Consider the following 22,499-nt stretch of genomic DNA (forward strand, 5'->3'; position numbering starts at 1 on the left):
CCACTGCTTCTGCTTGCAAAATCGAGCGTATTTAGCCAGTGTGAAAGTCAGAGATACTTCCTGTGAGGTGAATGAGCAACAACGGGCAGCTCAGAAATCAAGGGTCAAAGGGCACCCTATACAGAAAAATAGGTGGTGCAACTACAGAACACTTACGACCATTGTAGGAAACATGGATGGTAGCAAAGTGTTGGGGAAAGACTTGAGAAAAAGTTGTTGTTGAACTCATTTTTTTCCTCAAGTGTCTGCGTCCCTGGCAGGAGAAAAGAAGGCGGAACATGTTAAACTGTGTTATCTTGTTAAGAGTTTGGCTGAATTACAGCCGCCCGAGCGAGAGGAGGGGTCGGGGTGGGTGGTTGGGTCAGAGGAAGTGTCACTCTCTACTAACAGATTAGCTTTGCTTTCCTGCTCCCTCCATCAGCACACACAGAGCTCCAAAGGGCCAGTCCTGTGACCAAGCAGAAGGTTGCAGGGTAGAGTTCCCCGGTGGCCTGGGAAAATGGCTGCACATACACTGAATCAGTACTCTTGGACTTGGATCAAGGCGCCCTTGAGCAAGGCATTTAAAACCTCAGTGGAGTGGCTAAGTGACCAAGTATAACTATGTTTGTAGAGACAAGCAACACTGTGTGATACGGTAGGAATGAAGGGTCGGTTCCAGTTGGTTTCCTCTTAGAGAGTCCTGCATCCACACTGGAGGACTTGGCATTTGGGAAGTAAATTGATGCAGAAGGCCGTGTAATGCCCTGTAAATTACAAGCACTGCATGCATTTACAGCCGTACAGCCACACACAGCCTTTATTCCCCGTAAGTTGTGTTTTGACATTGGCCATGTATGTGGACTGCAGTCCTTTTTGTTCAGTCGTTTTGTTATGACAACTGAAAATTGATTAACATAAATCTTCAATTAATTTGTTGGTTGGTTGAGTTTGATTCGTGACTGCTGGATAGGTATTAGTGAGATGAATTAAAACATGTGTTTCATTAAGTCAAATTATGTTCAGATTTATTGGTATTAATTAGATATGATGTTAGTCAGTGGTGCCAGTCTGCACTGTATTACCACTGATGATTTGTAATGACTGGTTCTTATGAGGTCAATATTGAAGGTAATCTTTAGTTAATGATCTGTTTGTGTCTTGTAGCATTGTAATTATTTTATTACCTCTACCGGATAAACCTGTTTGAAACTGAATGAACTGAATTCATGCAAACAAATAAATCTAGTTTTTTTTGGAAGGTGGTCGATGGCGAGTGTGGAAGCTTTCCTGTAGGGAGGGATGTTAGCATAGTATTGTCGCAAAATTTGTCTCATTTGACACAATTTACAACCTATAGCTACTTAACTATACAATTGAATTAAATGAATGAAACAAATGATCTTTTAGAAGTACAACATAAGCCCAACCATGTTAGTTTGACTTGTCATCGTAGAACAATGACAGGTGTTAATACTAACATTAACGATGGCTCTGTCTGCAGGAGCTTATCATCATTACTTTTTTAATTGCACCTCTACATTTGTACTGTGATGTGTCAAAAGGTGTTCCATGAAGAAGCTTTGTGAATGTGAGCGATAAGTTAAAAACTGTGTGTGTTGGATGAACCCTGTGAGATTTAGCACTGCTAGCGTGGAATGTAACTAGCTCGTAGCATCTCCTTTTCTTCTATGTTGCTTCCTCATTACTTTTTTCTTTCACAGGTCGCAACCGTGGCACATTTAATATCACAGTTATTTTATGTACCGCTGATTTAGCCTTTCTTGTTGTTATACTTTTGTGACTTTTGTTGTTGCTATGACCGCAATGTCGCTAAAGTCACCTCGCTAGCCGCAATTAGCTAATGTCGGTCAATGCTAATGTAGAACAGGCACATTGCAAATTGCTCATGCACACTCAACTTTATAAAAATGTTTAACACATGGGGGATTTAGTCATATACTCAGATACACTGAGAATAAAGAATATAACCTATTTATTTGTATAAATATATTATATTGTGTATCCTCTGTCTCGATTTTCACCCTTTCTTTTTGTTGTACTGTCTTGTAGCTCATGACTGTTGCGAGGTGGTGTTGGTCACCTTGTGTTCAGTCAGCCGAGGTGTCCCCATGACCCCCGAAGACCTAAAGCCCTGTCTGGGTCGCGTGGCTCCTTTGGCCGAGCATCGATTCAACTTTGTCCAGGATTTGGCTTTTGACATGGCCCAGTTCCTGGTGAGCAACAAAAACAAGTCATTTCCATTTCTGAATAAGCTGTAACATAACCACAAAAACTGAGGCTTGTCACAGAAGAGGAGAAAATGTGGTTACCATTGGTTACAAGTGATACAGCAATGTGGGCAAAGTGACAGTAAGACAAAAGATTGCCATGTTATTGTGTCTTCCCTGACAAGTCTTGACGTCTCACAGTCCTCGGCATTCACTTAATGAATTCTATTCAGCGCAATCTATCATCCCATAGAAATATAAAATTAGCTTTGCCAAGGAAGAGGACAAGATAATGCAACTGTCTGGAGCATTCAGACTTAAAGCTTCTAATGGAACATTTTTTCCTTTTTTAAATCTGAATATGATTTGTTTTTGTCAACACAGCGCAGCCCCAAATTAAGCTTAGCATTGATAGATGCGTGTGGATGTGTCTTCCTACATTTACGTCTTACGTTTCAAGCATTTGGCTAATGCTCTTATGCTGAGCGTCTTAAAGCGAGTGCTTCCAGTAGACTAAGCCTCAGCTCCTCCTCTGTAAAAACTTGACTCAGCTTTGTAATCACCCTCCACACAGGTGAGCACGGCGGGTCGGGCTGACGGCCTCGATGGGGCGCTGCTGCTGGATGAGTGTCAGATTCCCCTGCAGGAGTGTGAACGTCTGGACGAGAGCCTGGCGCTGGCCCTCCACCATCTAACGCTGCCTCCAGGATGGAGCTTACTTGGGAGAAAACTAACCAACAACACTGGTGAGACTGGAGGGCAGTGGACTGGTCTGTAACAAGTAATTTCCTCACAATAAAATGTCCAAGGGTCAGACAGTATGTCTCTGCACTGATTCAGAAACATACCGACAAATTATAGTTGTACAGCACATAATGAAACACATGGCACCTCTCTTTGTGTGTGTGTCTATGTATCACATGCAGTAGCATTCACAGTGTTTACCGCATATCAATTGAACTGTTGTTGTCCACAACCCAAAGATTTTCAGTTTACTGACATAGACGACTAAAGAAACCAGAAAATATTCTGAGAATTAAATTTTTTCTTAAACAATTACTCAAACCAATAAATCGATCAATTTAATAGTTGAAAACTAATCAATTAATCGACTTATTGTCGACTGATTGATGCAGATGAGTGCACAATATACAGTTAACAATCTCTGTTCTGTCTATGTATATTTGTGCTTTGCACTGTGTGTGTGTGTGTGTGTGTGTGTGTGTGTGTGTGTGTGTGTGTGTGTGTGTGTGTGTGTGTGTGTGTGTGTGTGTGTGTGTGTGTGTGTGTGTGTGTGTGTGTGTGTGTGTGTGTGTGTGTGTGTGTGTGTGTGTGTCCTGCTGCTAATTAGTAGAAGTGACTCCCGTTTAACTTCTACCTTTATAGACAAATCCAGCAGCTGATTAATGCGACACGCTCACAAGCACCTTCGTCATTACTGTGGTGGTACTGAACACATTTTACACTGACAGTGGAAGCGCTGACGCTTGGGTTAATCACGGTCGGCAGCTGCGCGTTCCAACAGATGAAGGTAGTCTGTGTGAATGCGGAAGTTACTCAGTCTCAGAGCACTAGTCTGAAATTCAGCATGACACAGGCTGCAGGAAGCGGGGTTCATGATCTAAATCACTGGTTTTCAAACTATGGTACCATTGGTGGTACATAAACTGGCTCTTGTAACAATCTTGTGTTACGCAGAGAAAACTCTGAAATAATGTTTTAAAAATGTAATAAATAAATTCAAAAACATTTAACACTATCAAAATACATACATAACATTTTAAATGAATATATTCAACCACTGCTGAAATGTAATTTAAACTAAGTTTTGCCCTTCCTGTAATATTTTATTTCACTATCAACCTGCTACGTAGTCACGCTCATGGATGTAGCACGTATACATCCATGATTACACTTTATGGTATGTGTGACGGCATGAACTGTCCATAGCTCAATGGTGTCGGCCTAGGCCACTGTATTTTAAAGTCATAATGGTGGTACTTAGAGAGCTTAATATATTCTTAGATTGTACACGGGGGAAAGAAATTGAGAAAAACTCAATCGTCAAACTCCCAACTCTCAAAATAAATACGTGAAACACATGATAATGTATAGAATTTCGGCCAGATAATGTAGTACCACGCTAGCAGGAGTTATGCTTGGTAGTGACTCCCAGACCCAGAGTACACAGATTGCTCTGTCAAGCCATTACTTGCCAGTCCTTGGTCAGCAAGCCGCCATAGAAACATGATATTATTAGTGTTTTGTGAAAGTAACACTGATTTCACGGAGCAGAGACTTGTGATTTATTCTTTTGTAAGTCTTGTGTTGTTGCTGAAAACAGCACAGCCCAGACAAGATATCCAGCTGCCTGTTCAAACTGGACTAAATTGTTTTTTAGAAATGGAAGTTATGATATTTGATGGCTATATTTTAACATATAACCGGTTCTACAGGATCTCCTAGACAGATTTATTGGCAAAAGTGCTTAAAGGCAGGTTTATAAGTGAGGTACCAGTGCAGCAATTGTCTTCTTCCGAAGTCTGTGGATGAATCATCATGTGCTGCCGTAGGCTACGCCATAACTGACGTGCCTCTCTTCAGAAATGTAACTACAAGTCAAGGCTACAGCAACCACACAGAGACACAGAGACATAATCAAGTTGAATCATCGACATTTTTACCTGAAAAATGACTGAATGATAGATCTTCTATTAAGAACTGCTTGACACTCAGTGGAAATAATGGAGGCTATATACATCTTTCAAATGGAAGGTTGATGTCTTCAGTTGGACGCTTATATTAACAGAAAGACATGAACACGAAAACACCTCTTTATATGTGCATCTGACTGGTACTAGTATGATCAAACAGAGCGCAGTGTGTCTGGGCTGTGCAGTCTGGCCAAACAGCAGTTTAGGTTGTGAGAAATAACTATGTCAGTGCAAACAAACCTACATTTTTTATTAAAATGAAAGTGCCAATTTTCTCCAGCCATTGACTCTGATGACTTTAATCAGTTAAAGGAAGCCAAACGAGCTGATGTGGATGATAAACTCTGCGAGGTAATTGCTCTCTGAGAAGCAGCATAAACAAGACTTTTGGGAGTAGTTAGAGCGCGGCCTCTGCCTCCTGCTATTGTTACGATAATAGCTCATGGTTTAACTTACATATTAGACCAAACCAGCAGAACCAGCAGGAACTCTGACAAAAAATTAAGACTCAATAAGTGCATAGTGGGGATTGAAAGTCCACTGACTCCTTAAAATGTTTTATTCATTATTGGTTTGGAGCCTGGAAAGAAAAGTCATCAAATCAAATGTTCAGTAAAGACCTTCCTGCCGATTAGATAAGATCTGCTTGTTACTGTTGTCAAAAGTGTTATAGCTTTTTAGAGATGGACAGACGCATGCAGGCTCTTTTGCATGGAAGTCAGTTGTCATGTTGTTGATGTTGAAGGCGGCTTCCTGCTGCGGTGAGTGATGTGTGCTCTAATAAGCTTTGCTTCACAATATGTCACGGCTTCAATACAAGACGCTGAGCTGCGATGAACTGCGGGGAGGGAGGAGGAGTGAAAGTCTGCTCTACATTTATCAGATCTGTCAGATGATGGATAGCGGCAGACTATAGGTGGAGGTGACGGTGGTTTATCTCAGTCATCCTTCACGCTGTGGACACGCAGCAGTCACTGATTTCACCGTAGCCAGACATTTATTGTCCTCAGGGAAATTAATTTCACCTGGAAGAACAGTGCATGTCAATGAAAATGGTGAACAACACCCATCTAATTTACCAGTTAGCAACATTCAGTGTCAAACTATCTGTAGCCTATGGTGCTAGCATGCTCACAGTGGCAATGCTAACATGCTGGTGTTTAACTGCTGTAATGTGTTCACCATCTTAGCATGTTAGCTAATTACCCTTAAACTTTTTAGACCAAAATAATGAATTAATGAATAACAAAAACGATCGATAATGAAAATAATCGTTGTGTCTGTGTGTTTGTTCTAGTTGAAAGTTTAAAGAGTGAGAAAACAACATTTGACTTTTGCATAGCTAGTGAAGCTAACTAATAGCCAGCTAGACTAGGATCAATGCCAAGGAGCAGTGGAGCTGTTTTGTTGGCTCATGGTGACCCAACATTAGTGATTCCTGTACTGCATTAAATGGCTCTAACTACAGCTGACCCTCCCAGATGCCATAGTACAAAAATGGCATGGCTCTTATGGCAGTTAGTTTTGAGGAACCGTGATCAAACGCAGCAGTAAAGTATTTCCTGCTGCTGTTTGGCACCCCACATTCCAGTCCGGCCCAGCTCGGCCAAGTGGAGCATTAAATATGACCAATTAGCTTGAAATTCATCAGGGCAGGGTGGTTCAGACTGGCCCACGGTAAATGGAGTGAAACCTCTCATCAGCAGACACAACCAGCATTGTAAATGTTGCCTAATGGTTATTATGGTGCTGATAACAGAAAGTAAAATGTGTTTTCTGCCCCTTTGACCGATCTGTCGCACATTTCGGCCGTTTTATTTTTACTCTTTTCCAACTGATTTCATCTAATTACTGGAATCTGCACAAGGCACAATTAAAAAGCTACAAGAAATGACAAGGGAGTTGCAATATAGAACTGCTTGTCTGCAAAAACATGAATGTTCCCTGTTTGCTCAGATAATGTTTGGATTTGTGCATGGACACTGGAGGATGAAAATCCTCTGTTCACAGGCAGTGACAAATGTAGCTAAAAAGTAAAACAGTGAAGAAACACTCCGTCCAAAGAAATCTGGACTCAGCAACAGTACCGTGGACATTTTATCTTTCACATTCCTGTAGTTTCTGCTGTTATTAATAACCAGAGACCAGCTGGTTTGATAAAGAAGAGCATTATGTGTGCAGTATACTACTGACTCTGCATTACAAGACATCTGGGTGCTGTAGTGGAGAGCCTTCAAACACCACAGCATTGAACTTGTACAGTTGTCTTGTGTTTTAACTTACCAGTTTTAACGTATTAAGGACGTGTTTCTCTCCAATGATCTGTATGTTCCACCTTTAATTGTGAAGTAACCATTTATTGAACTCCACGACTTTCTCTCTCTTGTAAACAAGCTTACGCCTTATCTCATGTTGCACTTTTAAATTGACAATAAATTTGCCAGTGTCTGGACACTAGAAGGTCTTAATAATAACAGAAAAGATTGGCCAACTTCTGTATGTGTAAATATTTTCCCCAGTGAATTCAGAGGAATATTTGCACAGACATAAAGCTGAGATGAGAAGATCTCTGGACCAACCAACAAGCGCTCATCCTGGCCCAGAAATGGCCAGTTTAAAAAAAAAAAAAGAGAAAAAAAGCATGTTGGCTTTAATCCAAAAATGATAGTACAGCTTACAAATACCTGTGTTGATGTTGAAGACAGACAAGCTGTGGTTTTATCAGTCTGTAAATGTGTAAAGGTCTGTTGTTTTCTGGGTCATTGTGGACCCTGTACTGGATAATTAGACAGCACTGTGGTGTTGCCAAGCTGCAGCTAGTAATGGCATGTCAGCTACTGCACCACAAACTGGTTGCCTGGACTGCTGCAGTCTTCTGTCTTACTCTGTTCTTTTTTATTTGTTTGTTTGATTATTTCTGTACTCTTGTGCTTATTCCTGAATTTATCATGCTCTGTCTCTTCCTCAGACCCGAATCCTCAGGAGACTCTGCTGCATTTCTCAGCACGTCGAGGTCTTTTTCGGGTTACGCACTTCTTGCTGCAGCAGTCTGGAGCGAGAGAAGCGCTGCGGTTGGCCAACAGACAAGGCCACACCCCCTCCACCATTGCAGCCCTCCGAGGACACGAACGCCTCCGCGAGCTCCTCACAAAGTAAGCACATCTTGTAATCACAGTCAAACGCTGTTTTTAATTGGACAGTAATAGTAAGTTTTTTTTAATGCAGTGCTGTTTAGTTTCAGCATAATTCAAAAACAATAAAACAATATGTACACACTGTTTGACAGAGAAAACATTGCCCTCTTCTCTGTACAAACAGTCTCATGTCAGTGTATTAGAGGGCCAGATAGAGCAGTTCCTCTGGGCCCTTTAGGGCAACCTTGTTTGTCTGTTACCTTCACGGAACAACAAGTATCCAAAGAACATCGCCACAAAGCCCACTGCCTAGCCTAGCACTTACAGCTGCAGCAGGATAGTTGAGGGCAAATTGAAAAGTTGTGGGCTGCCATTATTGTTCCAAGAGAATCCAGAGAGATGGGGAAACTATTCACAGCACAAAAGCCTTGGTTACGACTTCTGTGACTACTGACCTGTTGTAATACTTCTCCACAACATCTCACCAAGTGAGAGAACTTTACTTCAATCCACACACACACAGCAGTGTTGTCTCTATAGAGTTTAATGGCAAGAGGATGTATGTATTTTGTTTGCAGTTGTCAGGTATTATCCCTAATAATGCCTGAGTGACTACTGAGGTCAAATTCTTCCCATCCCTTTTATAGTTAAACATTAAGTTGTGGGGGGAAAACAGCTTTTTGGTAAATAGACTGAGAAGCGGCTTAAAGTGGAAATGGACCCTTTTTGTGTCTTCTAAGCACTCGACTTATCTTGTGCATAATAGTTTTCATTTATCTCAAAATGAAGACGCCACAAGCTGAAAGACAACTACCACTTTGTGAGCTTGCTCATTACGAAGCATGCACTGAAGTTGCTTTACAACTTACAGCTCCCTCTTTATGTGTTGGTAATTACATTTCCCTCATGAAAAGTGAAGTAACTTGCAGCCTGGCTGGTGACCTCAGCCATCAGGCCTTGCAGCTAAAGCAGTCCACCCAGGATTACGCAAACATATCTGCCTGACTGGGAGGTGTCTCCCCTTTACAGCACTATCTTTATGAACAAAAACACTGCACATACTTTCACCTTCAACACTTAGAGCAAATGCAGCAGGGGGAGTGAAGTTTTCTCAGAAAGCTTATCGACTAGGAGTGGTCTTCATTTTACTACTGGGAAGTAAAGTAACATTTTTGGTTGGCTGACCACAGCGTCTGGAACTTTTTTTTTTTACATTTACTATCTGCTTAATTACTTGACAGGATCATTATAGGTTGCTTGATTACCCACTAAACTGCTAGAATAGACTAGCAACCACAGCATTTGACCAATGGCCTTTCCCACTCTGGAGGAAAAAAATAGCCTTACCGGGGATAAGAAAAGGGGGAGTGTGGATCGGCTGACCTCACTGTTTAAACCTTCTATTGAAAGCAGTTCTGTGCTGTGTTAGCCAATCACGCTTCAGACCCTTCCGGATGATCTAAGTGTTTATTTCACGGCAGGGCTGAGACGGACACAGAGACGGACCAAGGGACTGAGACTGTCCAGCTGGTCTCTAAGGATGCCTGGATAGTTTGCCACCTCCCCAGGCTGAACACACACACTCTGACGCTGAGCAACCACCCTGGCCACGACCCTTTGACCCTTCAGAGGAGCGTGGAGCAGCTGCTACACATGATATGCCATCTCCATGCCAAGGTGAGTCACCACGCCACCCTGCCCTTTTAGCACGCTATCACTGCTCATGTTGGCTTCACCCAGGACCTGGGCTGCTGCTGAACATTGTTGGATTGTTTGTCTTTTCACTGCCCTCGTTTTTTTAACCTTCAAGCTTAGTTTGTATAACCGGTGGAACACCTTATGCAATCACAGAGTTGGCGATTGATAAGAACTAGAGAGCAGCTCTGTTGGTTTCTCTGAGGGAAAAGCTAACGTTTATTCTCCTCCTTTTCTATATTCTGCAGGGAGTTTCTGTACTGGAGCTGCAGTTTGATTCTCTCCACACCGCTGCTGAATGTTGTGATGGTGTAGAAACAGAGATAACCTGTCTGGAGCGACTACAGCAGCCTTCTCAAGCATCCCAGTGCCTGGATACAACAACAGGAGGGAACTGGGATGAAAACTGCTTTGTGGAAAGCAGCAGTAGTGTTGATAGTGGACACGGTGAGACTGGGAATGCAGAGAAAGACTGGAGTTTGTCTGTGAGTACTCCAGCGTCAGAGGTACGTCCCCAGGTGCATGGACTCGGACCCCCAGAGGACTGGGTGTGTCCCAGTTCAAACACTGAGAGAGATTACTGCCAAACAGAGGAGGAGGGAAGGGAGCAGCCTGTTGTTTCCAGCCAGAGTTTGAGTTTGTGTGACAGGAGTGAAGGAGCACAGAGTGAGGCAGAAGGAGAGAGCTTTACTGTGGGAATCCTACCACCAGCAGGCTGTGGTAAACAGGCAGAGGAAACTGATAGAGGGGAGGCTGTGATCCGGGAAGGAGAGGAGGCCACGGAGGGAAAGGATATATCAGGGCAGGAAGCAGAGGACAGCACAGCTAAAAGGAGGGAGGAGGAGACCAACTCTGAGTCAACAGATCTAATAACGCCCAGTGGAGACACGAAAGCTTTAGTCATGGGCCAGACGCCATCATCAGAGAGCTCTAACGTATCTGACACCTCTGATTCTGAAATGAAGGAGTGCTGTCAGGAAGGAGAGAACGTCGAGAAAGAAGAGATGAAACTTAGCCAGGAGCACTGTGACGGACTCTCTTTAGATGAGGAGAGGGCAGAGAGTAAAGGGTTAACAGACCCTTCATCAACCCCAGGAGACCTCCCCAACCCATCGCTGATGGACTACGGTGATGTAATTGAGGAGCCTGAATCTGCTGTTCCACGTCCCTCGATAGAAGGCCTCCACGAGGGGGAACCTCCGCCAGACATAAACAGCCTGGAACAAAACCAGGAAACAGCTGGTAGGGATTACGCTACAGAGCAGCGGGGCTTGGCTCCAGAAACTGGTTGTCATTCTGGGAATTGTACTGGAACAACCAGTGGTAAAGAACTAGATCGTGAAGACGTAGCTCAGCCTTCTGGATACAGCATTGAAAGTACCACTTTGCCTAGTTCGGACGAACCTGACGATATAGCTGACTGTCAGACTACTGGAAACTCCATGGAAGATATACAGACAGATCCATCACTTGAACCATCACCTGAAATGGTTCCCAGATCCAGTAATAGACAAGCTGATCTTGATTTAGGGATTACCCATGGCCTCTCCAGTGATGATGATGGCAGTTTCCAATCAGTCGGGAGCTCCACAACAGAAATATTCCACCCAACTCAGGACAATACTTGTATGGTGAATCCGGACTTGCTTCAAACCAAGATAGCAGAACTGTCCTCAACAGGATTAAAGATGGAGGGACTAAATGATTCTAAACCTGGTGAAAACAATGAACCGGACACTGGCAGTGAACTGACAGTGACAGACTGCTGCCAGACTGGCACTGAGCCTGAATCACAACTGTCACCCAGCCTCCAGACAATGGAGGCATTGAATATAGAGGGGACAGGAGAGGAAATCGCCCCAGAACTTTCCAACGAGAATCTGTCGTTAGGTCCTGCGCTGTTACAGAGCGGGGACTCTTTAATGGTGAAGGTCGATGAAAGCAAACCTGGAGAGGCGGACGACTCAGAACTGAATGCTGGGATTGAGTATTTGGCATCAGAGGTCACCAGTAGGGTTGTATTTAAACCCAGTCCATCTGTTGCAGAAGAAAGTGATGTGATTAACCCACTTGAAGGGGACCATCATAAAGAAACCAGTGAGAAATCTGCAGTAAACTTGGCTGAAAAGAGTGGAGATGTGCAATTGGTGCCACACCAACCCAAACTGGATATTTCAGAGAGGACAGCAGATCAGACGTCACTTGATGAGGGATTAAGGGGCTCAGAGAATGAGATTAATGTGTCCTCATCACAAGGTGTCACTCAACTTTCAGATGTCAATGCTAATGTTACAAACAGTGAAGCATCCATTGAACCTCATGTTGAAAATGAAAGTCCAGAGACCCTTGACGCAGTGGATGGCAACTCACAAAGTGCAATTGAAGGTGGGCAATCGCTGATTTATTTCAGTCCCAGATTAGGTTTATTCTAGTTTCACACACTCGCATACATCACAGGGCAATATGTTTGTCAAAGTCTTATTCCTAAACAAATATGCTAAATCAGATTTAGTCCTCCTCCTGTGATTAATGGCAATGGCTCCACAGAAACTAAATGCAGTGTAGCTCACTATAATTGTGCTCACAGAGGTTTCTGGTTTTTGTGACATCTTATTGTGATATATTGCTGTTGTGAAGACATGCTTTGCTTAGTCCTTTTGCTTTTTTGGTGCCAATTGTCTTTTTAATGAGGTTTTAGTTATTCTTTAGGATTTCATTTTTTTATAAAAGCAAAATAGGGTTATTTTTAACATGTGACATTAGCACCGTAATTTGCAACATTAGGGTCATGTGGGACACTGGGATACTTTGTGACATGTTACATAACAGGAAATACTGAACCAGTTTATATCTGTGATACCTTAGGCCATATGACTGACAACACTTCCCTTTATATTCATATGTTATGTGTTAGTCTCTGTCTCATGCACACATGCAGACTCTGGCTTAACAGTACACTGTATGTCAGCAGACACAATCACATTACCAGTGCATGTGACCTAGTCTCAGTAGCGCAGCTAGAAGGCTGCGTTCTCTAAAACAAACATACATAAGCCAGCAGGAAGTGAAAGAGACTCTTCTGCAAGTGAACTTCCAGCACTCCTCTGTCGGCAATTTTCACTCATCAGGAATAATTGTACTGGACCCAAGTCCAATAAAGAAAGGTCGAGGGCAAGGTTGGTGCTGTGCGTCACACAGAGAGTGGGGTGTCATTATGAATGAGGGGATATATTTACAGCCTGACAGTGGCCTAGCATCAGGTAACATCACAGACCATCAGAGACAAGCTTTCTGTTGTTTCATGGTTTCGAAATAAAGATGTGAATATTCAGTGTGGGTTCTCGTGGATGTTCAGAAGTTGTTGTTCTTCTTTATGGAGATTGATTTCTGAGACTTTTCCACTCCCCCTCGCATTCATCAAGTCATGTTCGGTTACATAAGCCTTCCAAGATAGATTCCCGTAATCCATCTCAGATAATTATAGAGTACCATCAATGAACCATTTGGTTTCTGTTTTTCTATTCAAAGAGTGATTAATTTGTTTACATTAAAGGGGTGATTGTCCCTATGGGAAGTTTTCCTTTCAGAAAATCTTTAATAGTACATATAAAGTAAAGACACAAGCTGATACATCACTATTATGCAGTCAAACTCCTCAGTGTATCTGCAGTGAGAGAAGACACTTGTTATTGATTCCTGTATTTATTTGGAGGATTTGCCATTGAAGTGATTGCATTGTGTTGTGTGCGTTTTTCCAGAGCTGGAAGCCATCATGTCTGAAGAAACTGTAATTGCTGCAGGGCAGAAAGAAAATGGCCCAACAGAGGAAATAGACGTCTCCATGGTAAGCTCAAAGACTTTGTCTATCGCTGTAAGTCATAGTTGTAAATGTAGGTACGAAACCTTTGGCATGACGATGTTGTGACTAAACATCCAACCAAGCACAGCTCCTGTGAACTATTACATGACCAGGGGTATATTGTGGCGTGAATCTTAAGTTGAGTGTATCTTTTTCACAGTAGATATTTTGACATGTCAAACACAGATGGGACTTATAAGATGCTGCACTACAATGTTCCACCTGTGCCTTTCTTGCTATGACATGTCAAAATGTCTGCTGTGAGAAAGTTCTGTGAAACTGATTCAGAACAAAAAATCTAAACGCGCAACATGAGATGGACAGAAAAGAAAATATAAAAAAGACGTATCGGTTGTAATCACAAGGATTGCTTTTTGTGTTTATAAAAAGTGTGAGAGCTAAGGCAAAGACATACTAAAACATCTAAAAGATAAATACATAAAAATGTTATCGAGCGAATACTTTTAATAGTAGACCCTACCATAAGTAAGAATAATAATGTGCAGACATTGACAGTGTGTTTAATCAAACAGGTACAGTGTGTATACTTGTTGAGTCACTCTGTTAATGTGATCCAAGGATGGGCTGCAAGCTTGCAAAAACAGATCTCGGCATCCTCATGACTCATTAATAGCTTGCAATGTTGGCCACGACTTAAATCCAGTGCCCGAGTGAGGAAGGCGTGACTGATTTCTATTGTTAACAATTTAATAATTGCATCCTGTTTGCATGGTCATTTTTGTTTGTAATAGCATCATAGCATAGCTTGCACTTTGCATCTGCATGACAGAATTGAATGAGAAAGATGGATGAAAAGAATCACGTTCAATAGAATGAAACTGTGCAGAATTGCTACTAAATGTTTTTGAGTTTTTTCTGTTAGTGTCAAATATTTTATTATGTACCTAGTGTATGCACTGGTCATTATTGTAGAAGAACAGTTTTACTATTGCTTAAACAGTGACAACTCTTGGCATTTTATTAAAAGTTTAAATATTTTTTAGGAATAGCCAGAGATTGCATAATATCTCCAGTAAAGTATGGCAAACATTGTGGGGGAGAAGGAAAGGCAGGACTTGGTTAGGAGCAGCTTGATGTGCCAACTAGGGCTTTGCAGAGAGTTCAGGAGTACTGGAACATTTTTCCCTTTGAGTAGAACCTTTCAATTTGAGACTTGCCGCTCTTTCTGTTATGTTTTGTATTTTCGGTTAGTGCTGTCATTTAACTACAAACATATTACCTGTTGGAGTGTCTTTAAGTATGACCTACCTGCACTGTAAAATCCAACAGGATCTCTTTACCTCGTAGTGTGGCAGTCATGTAGTGCAGTTCGTTTACTGTCTCAGCTCAGCCACTGAGCACATGGATGCGATCTTCAGTAGACAAGGCTTTACTCTGAAATGTTGCTGACTGACAGATTCCTCAGCAGCCATAGACTGGAGTGGCTCTGCTTATTCCTGGGTTGCGGTCTGGGTCAGTGGCTTGTTCTGAATGCCAGATGTTTGACTGCAGGAGGATATACACAGCCTGCAGGACGCAGGGGTCGCCAGCAGAGGGCGATGTAGCCTCAATTGCGTCATTGGAATCTTTCCTCTAAAGAGAGAATTTAATGACCTGCCATTTGATCCTGTTAAAATCTCCTGTAATTTCTATGATCTGCAGGCAATTTGAAGTCACGCTGGTGTTGAGAAAACTTAAACGCTGTACGAGTTGGGGTTAAGAAATTGCCTGTTCGCATACTGGAGATGCATCCTCAGAACTTATCTTTAGCATTTTAGTTCACACTATTTAAATAGTAATAAGTAGTAGTTGTAGTAGTTTAGACGCAAAGTGTGTGAAATATATCAGAGTAACAGTCATTATCACTAGAACAGTCACAGCCATCGACCATCATGATTTATATCACACCTTTATCACAGTATATTAAATATATAAAAAAAAGATTAAAAGTGGGAGAGGATTATAAAACTGCAGACAACAGCAGGAGTGACTGTATAACAGAATTAAAATGACAGCAACAACAACTGGCTGCTATTATTATTTTAAAATATAGGTACTTGTAGCAAGCCTGCACAGCAACACTTTGACCCATAATGCTCTTGACATGTTTTTTTATCAGCAGCTGTGCTCAACACATGAGCTTGTGCATACATTTAAATTAGACTGATAATTTATTTTGCAAATGGCAGTCATATAAAGTCAAAGCTGCACCCAGTGGTTTAATATAACTAAGCAATTCACTTTACTTTACTTGAGTGTTTTCTTCTCCGGCCACTTTATACTTCTTCTCCACTTCAATTATTTACTTTACAAATTAAACTTTTTCTCTCAAAACATATGAAAATGTAGTATTGTGAAGTCACTTTGGGCTCTGGGTAATTGTGATGGCATTCCTCACTGTTATTTAAACTGTTTTTTGGGGGATTTTCAGTAACAGAAAATGGTAACCACGACATACAAAATTAAGACCTAGTGGCATGATCTTCAGGCATGATAACATGGCATTTCTCACAATTTTCTGAATATTTATAAACCAAACAAACAATCGTTTAATTGAGAAAATTAATCTGTTTAATCCAAAATGAAAATGATCAGTAACTGCACTCCTATACAAAATAGTTAACAATGAGCTCATCGTCTAAAATCCTGCTTTCTACATCTATGCATGATTAATGATAATCTAATAATAGAATATACACTGATCAGCCGTAACATTATGAGCACTGACAGGTGAAGTGAATAACACTAATTATCTGGTTATTATGGCTCCTGTCAGTGGGTGGGATATATCAGGCAGCAAGTGAACATTTTGTCCTCAAAGTTGATGTTAGAAGCAACATGGGCAGCGTGAGGATTTGAGCGACTTTGACAAGGGCCAAACTGTGATGGCTAGACGACTGGGTCAGAGCATCTCCAAAACTGCAGCTCATGTGGGGTGTTCCCAGTCTGCAGTGGTCAGTACCCAGTACCCACCAGAAGTGGTGGGAATGAAAGGAAAAGCAGTGAACCAGAGACAGGGTCATGAGTGGCCAAGGTTCACTGATGCATGTAGGGAGTGAAGGCTGGCCTGTGTGGTCCGATCCAACAGACGAGCTACTGGAGCTCAAACTGCTGAAACAGTTCATGCTGGTTCTGATAGAAAGCTGTCAGAACACACAGTGCATCACAGTTTTTTGGTATGGGGCTGCAGAACATTCTGACCACCAGGGTGCCCAGGTACTCACAATGTTATGGCCGATCAATGTATACAGTAACAGTGTAACAGTCACATTTTTCTTTATTGAGTACTTTTACTTTTAACACTTTCCTGGTTATATTCAGGATCTAAATAATCCACTGACAACACCTAATGGAAGAGAAGAAAAGAGCAGTAAAGTTAAATGTGCTGTCGTCAAGAACTGTTCAATAAACGCCACCAGTGTTACTTTTATTTATGTGAGGAGTGGTTGCATTCACAGCTCTGTTCTATAACAAGGCTGTGAATGCGACAGTAGCTTTCGAGATGCCATTTTACCTGCCACATTTCATTTTCCAAGGTAAACAGCTCATCAAGTGAATAAAATTCACAGCCAAAGGCCAAAAAAGGCAGCATCAATAATATAATAGAATATATACTATAATATGGCCTATGTGTCACAGTATTATTTACCAGACTGCCCATGCTTGACTCACTGTATCTGCTATATAGACAGAACCTGCAGGTATCATTTGCTATGTTTACATAAGTAAAAACCTAAAGAGACTATTTTTACTTTTTGTCCCACATGTTAATTTCTGGAAATGCTCCTTAATAAGATGCATCTTTTTTCTCCTATTTATGTTCTTTCCCTGTGTGCTTGGATGCTGCTTTTTCTCTTCATGATGTAGAAGGGTAGAGTAATACAAGCTGGGAATGTGTTTGGTGAGTTAAGGGGCTCCACTCATTATTTCAGCTGTACACTATGAACCTTAGCAGAGCACCATAGAGATTGTCAGTTTTGAAATCCACCAAACAGGAGTGTATATTCAAAGTTCATATTTTCCATGCAAACGCTATGGTTCATTTGGTTCAACGGTTCAATTGCAGTGTCTCCCTTGACATTGAAACACCTGGGGCTCTGTGAAGAGCTCGGATTAGAGGAAAGTTTGATTTGTTTGTGGATGCTAGGATTCACGCCTGTGCTATTGGCCAGCTAAGAGCAATACCCGAGGTCAAAGCTAGATTCTCATGTCGGGGGCAACCCGCAGACTGTAGAGACGACCACACGTTTACATGGTTCTAAATATCATCCAGGAGGTGCTCAACCACAGTGTGCAGGCCCTCTCTTAACCCCAGGAGTGTAAGTTTAATTTTGAAGGTGGAAAACAATATTGCATTTAAAGGTCCAGTGCGTAATATTTAGGAGGATCTATTGGCAGAAATGAGATATAATATTCATAGGTATGATTTCATTATTGTATAATCACTGAAAATAAGAATGAATGTGTTTTCGTGACCTCAGAATGAGAGGTTTTATCTACAGAGGGAGCAGGTTCTCTTCCACACACTTTTGCTACATGCCACTAAATCTTACACTGTTCCTTTTAGGATGAGTTGATTTGATTTGAGTTGTTTGGGGAGTAGACACTTCAAAAGATAGACAGCAAATTAATCAGTAACTTGCAATATGCAGTAAGAAATAATTGGTGCTGGGGGGTTCACTTTATATATTTCCAGCAGAATTGTATCACAACAATATTATCACATCATCTTATCTTTTTTTTTACCATATTCCGTTGCCTCATTAAATCATTCCAAGCAAATTATTATTAAATGTAATGAAATCAATTACAGCAATTTAGTTTAAAACATGTAAAGAGTTTTGTCTGATGTAATGACTAAGAGCGGGACACCGTTCATAGCAATCACCATCAGTTTGAATTCTTTCTAATGTATGATTTTGCATACATATGTGCCATATTTTGATATATTAATGTCGGATTTCTTAAAGAATTAATATTCTAATATTGATTTCAACCATATCACCCAGGACTAGACATAATCAATCACATCTAATTTGTGATCTCCATGGGAGAGTAGCTGGCCAACTCTAGCTCTGTTCTAGTTTCACTTCCATAAGATCACTCCCAACTTTGTTCAACACGGCCATTGGCCAAAACTATCATCTTAGAAAGGTGCAATCACTCCCAGAAGGCACCTCACAGGTAGCCTCAAACCTCATCCAGCAGGGGGTGTTGAATCTCAACAGCATAAATTGATGATGATTGAAAAACATTAACTGAAGTAATAATGCCCTACTGTCATCTGTCACACTGTAACAATGGACTACTTTGTCTGGCTGATGTACAGCATGAGAGAAACACATTCACAACCTCATAGAGAGCGAGAGAGCAAGAGAGAGAGAGGAAAGAGAAAAGTAAAGAGCAAAGGCATGAGTCAGGCAGAGTCAGGAGAGAAGTTGAGAGGCGACAGAGGAAAAGAAAAGGGAGGGAGGGAAGAAGAGAAGGAGGGAGGGAAGAGGAGAAGGAGGGAGGGAGTAGAGCTGGAGTCTGGTTGAAGGCTGCTTCTGTGGCCAGATGTGAAGCTTAGAAGACAGTTTCAGCTCTCCTCAACAGCATTCTACTGGATTTTAACCTTCTGATCAGTAAATCTGGTCTGGATATTTTAAGGGAAAATGTACGAACGACACAAGCGAAGGTACAGCCTCTGTGCCAAAGGAGAGAGAGCGGTAGACGTGGTTTTGATAAAGGTAGGCTACCTATCTGCACTCTCAAACAAAGTTGCTTGGTATGATGATACTGCTACTGCTATGGTAATTACAGTCATTTGAACAGAGCGCTTTGAAAACACAGTTGTTAAGTGCTTCAAACTGATAAAAAATAATGGCAAAAGCAATAAAAACTAGGTAAGAGATATAAAAGCAGGACTGGAATCGTAAAAGTGAACCATTAAAGGGAGGTCAAAGATAATTAATAATAATAATTTAGATCTTTACACGGAATAAGTCTATTAAAGAGTTTCATGAAGTGATTTAGCAGCTTAAGCTCCTCAGACAGATTGTTGTCAAAGGCCTGATCACAGTTATTCTTAAAAGCTGTCCAGAAAACATTATTTCTTGAGTAAAACATAATCATAACTCTCACAAAGTGCTTCAACATGTTTGGGCAAACCTGTAGTCGTCTGCCAGGGATGTTGTGATGGGTTTTGCTGTGTTGCACCCTGGGAGATGATTGCATGGTTGTTGATAGTGGCCCTCCAGACACAGAGTGCTGATTATTTTGGGGTGGAGTGCGGTTTCTAGCTGTACGTTGCCTTGGGTATGCTGTATGTGACACCAAGACAGATGCCTGTACTCTATCCATCTCTGTGGAATAACTGTGTGTGAAACTTAATGAGGCTCAGACAGTTTAAGGTCTTTCCGGAATTATTTGGTCAGGATAATGGGCACTTGTCTGAAAAAACTATAAAGCTAAAAGAGAATATGAAGTCCACTGAAGTTCTTAAAATGTCTTGTCCCACTGCAAAGTTAGGACACTTCACTCTCCCTCAGAGCTCCTGTTACTGTACTATTAGTTCTGTGTCGAACCATTTGAACTGGGTGGAATCTTTCTAAATAGGATCTTTATAGCGCCCAGAAGCACTATTTAAAGAGCAAATGGCACAACATATATTGCTGTTTTTCCACTGGGCCTTGGATTGTGGTTCTGGCTGTGGGACAGCAGTTGATTCTTTTATTTTATACTCATGCAGGTAGTTAAGTTCATGAGCATAGTAGACATTTGTATCAGATGTTACTGATTAAGAGATATCTCCTGACAAGACAGGACTGCTTTTATTCTTATATATGATCATATTCTGTGTGTCGTTGCTCTGCTCTGTCCCTCCTGGTTATCAAATTACCAGCCCCCACTTTTTTAGTCACGCTAGCAGCATGGTTGGTCAGCACACCATGTTAGTCCAGACTCAACAAAAACGTAACGGATAAAGTTTGGTACAGACATTGTAATAACTTACGTAATCCATCTACTGACGTTTCATCCATTCTGTCACCAGGTACTAAATAGCAATTATCAGCATGCTAACATGCTAAGTTGAGATAGTAAAAATGGCAAAAATTTTAGAATCAACATTGTCAGTGTGGGCATGTTGGCATGCTAGCATTAGCATTTAGCTCAAAGAATCACTGTGCAGCCTCACTTAGTCTTGTTTTCTTTGTGGCAAACAGGGAAGTCAAATAGCTGTAAACTACTCTAGAAGTGTGATTGGTGACAGCTCGAAGTAGCTGGATCCATATGTTTATTTTTACAATCTATATATCTCATCATTGTGTCATACTGATTGTCCATACTTTTCATTTCACTATGTTGGTCTGTTCTGTACACACAACATCTATTGCATGTATGTCCGTCCTAGGAGAGTAATCCGTCCTCTGTTGCTCCAAATGTTTCTTACATTTTTCCATTCTTATCTGAATTGAGTGTCGAAGGATAGAGAATGTTGTAAGCTGTGCAGATTTTAAAGCCCCTTGAGGCAATTTTGCGATTTATGATATTGGGCGATGTGTATGTATATATATATATATATATATATATATATATATATATATAAATGTACTTTACTTGACTAACTATAAAGGGGATAATAATAGAATACCGTACTAGAATCTAGACTAAACTATTAGCCTTAGTTTGAATTAAATCAGTCTAGTCTTGTTTAGTTGATAGTTATAAGCTGTGACTCAAAACAGAACTATTTCCTACTGCTTGATGATTACTAGCTATAATCTAATCTAAACTAATAATCACCAACTGAACTTTTAAGTATCACGTATAAACTAAATATGGACATACACCACAGTACCTACAGTACGTCAAGGCCAGTACATGTCATGCCCATGTCTGCTGGTTGTGACATCCAAAAGCAGAGCAGAGCAGAGTGGGAGGTACTCAGAGGAAAATAATGTATCCATGAAGTGGATTGCTCTGGTATATGTAACACCTCTCTTTAGTCTTTTGTCACTTTCTAAACTTGTTCCTGATGTCAGCTCCTCTTTTCACCCAAGGGGTGAAAGAGCTAGGATGTGTGTGTGTGTGTGGTGCGGTGCGTGCGTGCGTGCGTGCGTGCGTGCGTGTGTGTGTGTGAGAGAGGGAAAGAGAGAGAGGAAGAGGGAAAGAAAGTTAGAGAGATATGATGGTGTGGGAAAATGGTAGTGCCGGGCTAACGGTTTCCTCTGGCCTCAGATGGAAACAGGCATTTGGCCAAATGACTTCATTCCAACGAGCGTTTCACATCCCAGCATCTCTCCTGGCCTGGAGTCACAAAAACACATCATCACTCCACTTACCAAGTACAGTAACTGTGAATAAGCCTTTATACTAACTGACATAGTATACATAGACACTATATACAAGCAACGGGCTGGGAAATAACAAATCTCTATTTTCCTTTTTTGGGTACTTATTTCCTTCTTTAGCACATTCCTGATCAGTTTAAGGTTCCAGGACTAGTTGTTCCCACTCTATTCAAAGTTCTGCAATGTCTGACGCTTGTTCTTTTTGGTGATATATTGATGATTCTCAAGGGAAATCCTTCTGAAAAAACAATCCGGTTGTGTTTCAGTTATCAAAAAGACAGGCCTTCAACCAGGTGAACAGATAAAATCCTTCTCCACTGTGCTGAAATATTCTTCAGCAAAACACTGTCCCTGTCAGCTCCTCTTGTGCACTATTTTGTAGCTGACCGTGACCTCTCTGTGAAGGGAGGTTAGAGAGTAAAGGATTGCAATAAGCACCTTTATAATTGGTTTTGAAATATATAATAAAATCCAAACCAAATCCTGTTGGGCATTGTCTGACAGGTGATGTGTTTGCTTTTATCTTGTTTATGTGATTGGTAAGTTGAGTTCAG

The 22,499-nt window shown here is 41.3% G+C and overlaps 1 protein-coding gene across 10 annotated transcripts in view; it reads left to right on the plus strand.

Annotated features, from left to right (window-relative positions):
• The window catches only part of LOC127351306 (A-kinase anchor protein 13), a 99,429-nt gene that overhangs the window by 26,945 nt on the left and 49,985 nt on the right, over window positions 1–22,499 (plus strand). For all 10 annotated transcript variants that reach the window (XM_051378652.1, XM_051378651.1, XM_051378648.1 and 7 more), the window contains exons 4-9: window positions 2,053–2,216; window positions 2,785–2,956; window positions 7,893–8,076; window positions 9,540–9,735; window positions 10,002–12,138; window positions 13,512–13,597. In XM_051378652.1, coding sequence (XP_051234612.1) covers window positions 2,053–2,216; window positions 2,785–2,956; window positions 7,893–8,076; window positions 9,540–9,735; window positions 10,002–12,138; window positions 13,512–13,597 — 2,939 coding nt within the window. The remainder of the gene's footprint in view (window positions 1–2,052; window positions 2,217–2,784; window positions 2,957–7,892; window positions 8,077–9,539; window positions 9,736–10,001; window positions 12,139–13,511; window positions 13,598–22,499) is intronic.

Source organism: Dicentrarchus labrax, unplaced genomic scaffold (genome assembly GCF_905237075.1).
Source record: "Dicentrarchus labrax unplaced genomic scaffold, dlabrax2021, whole genome shotgun sequence".
NCBI lineage: Eukaryota > Metazoa > Chordata > Actinopteri > Moronidae > Dicentrarchus > Dicentrarchus labrax.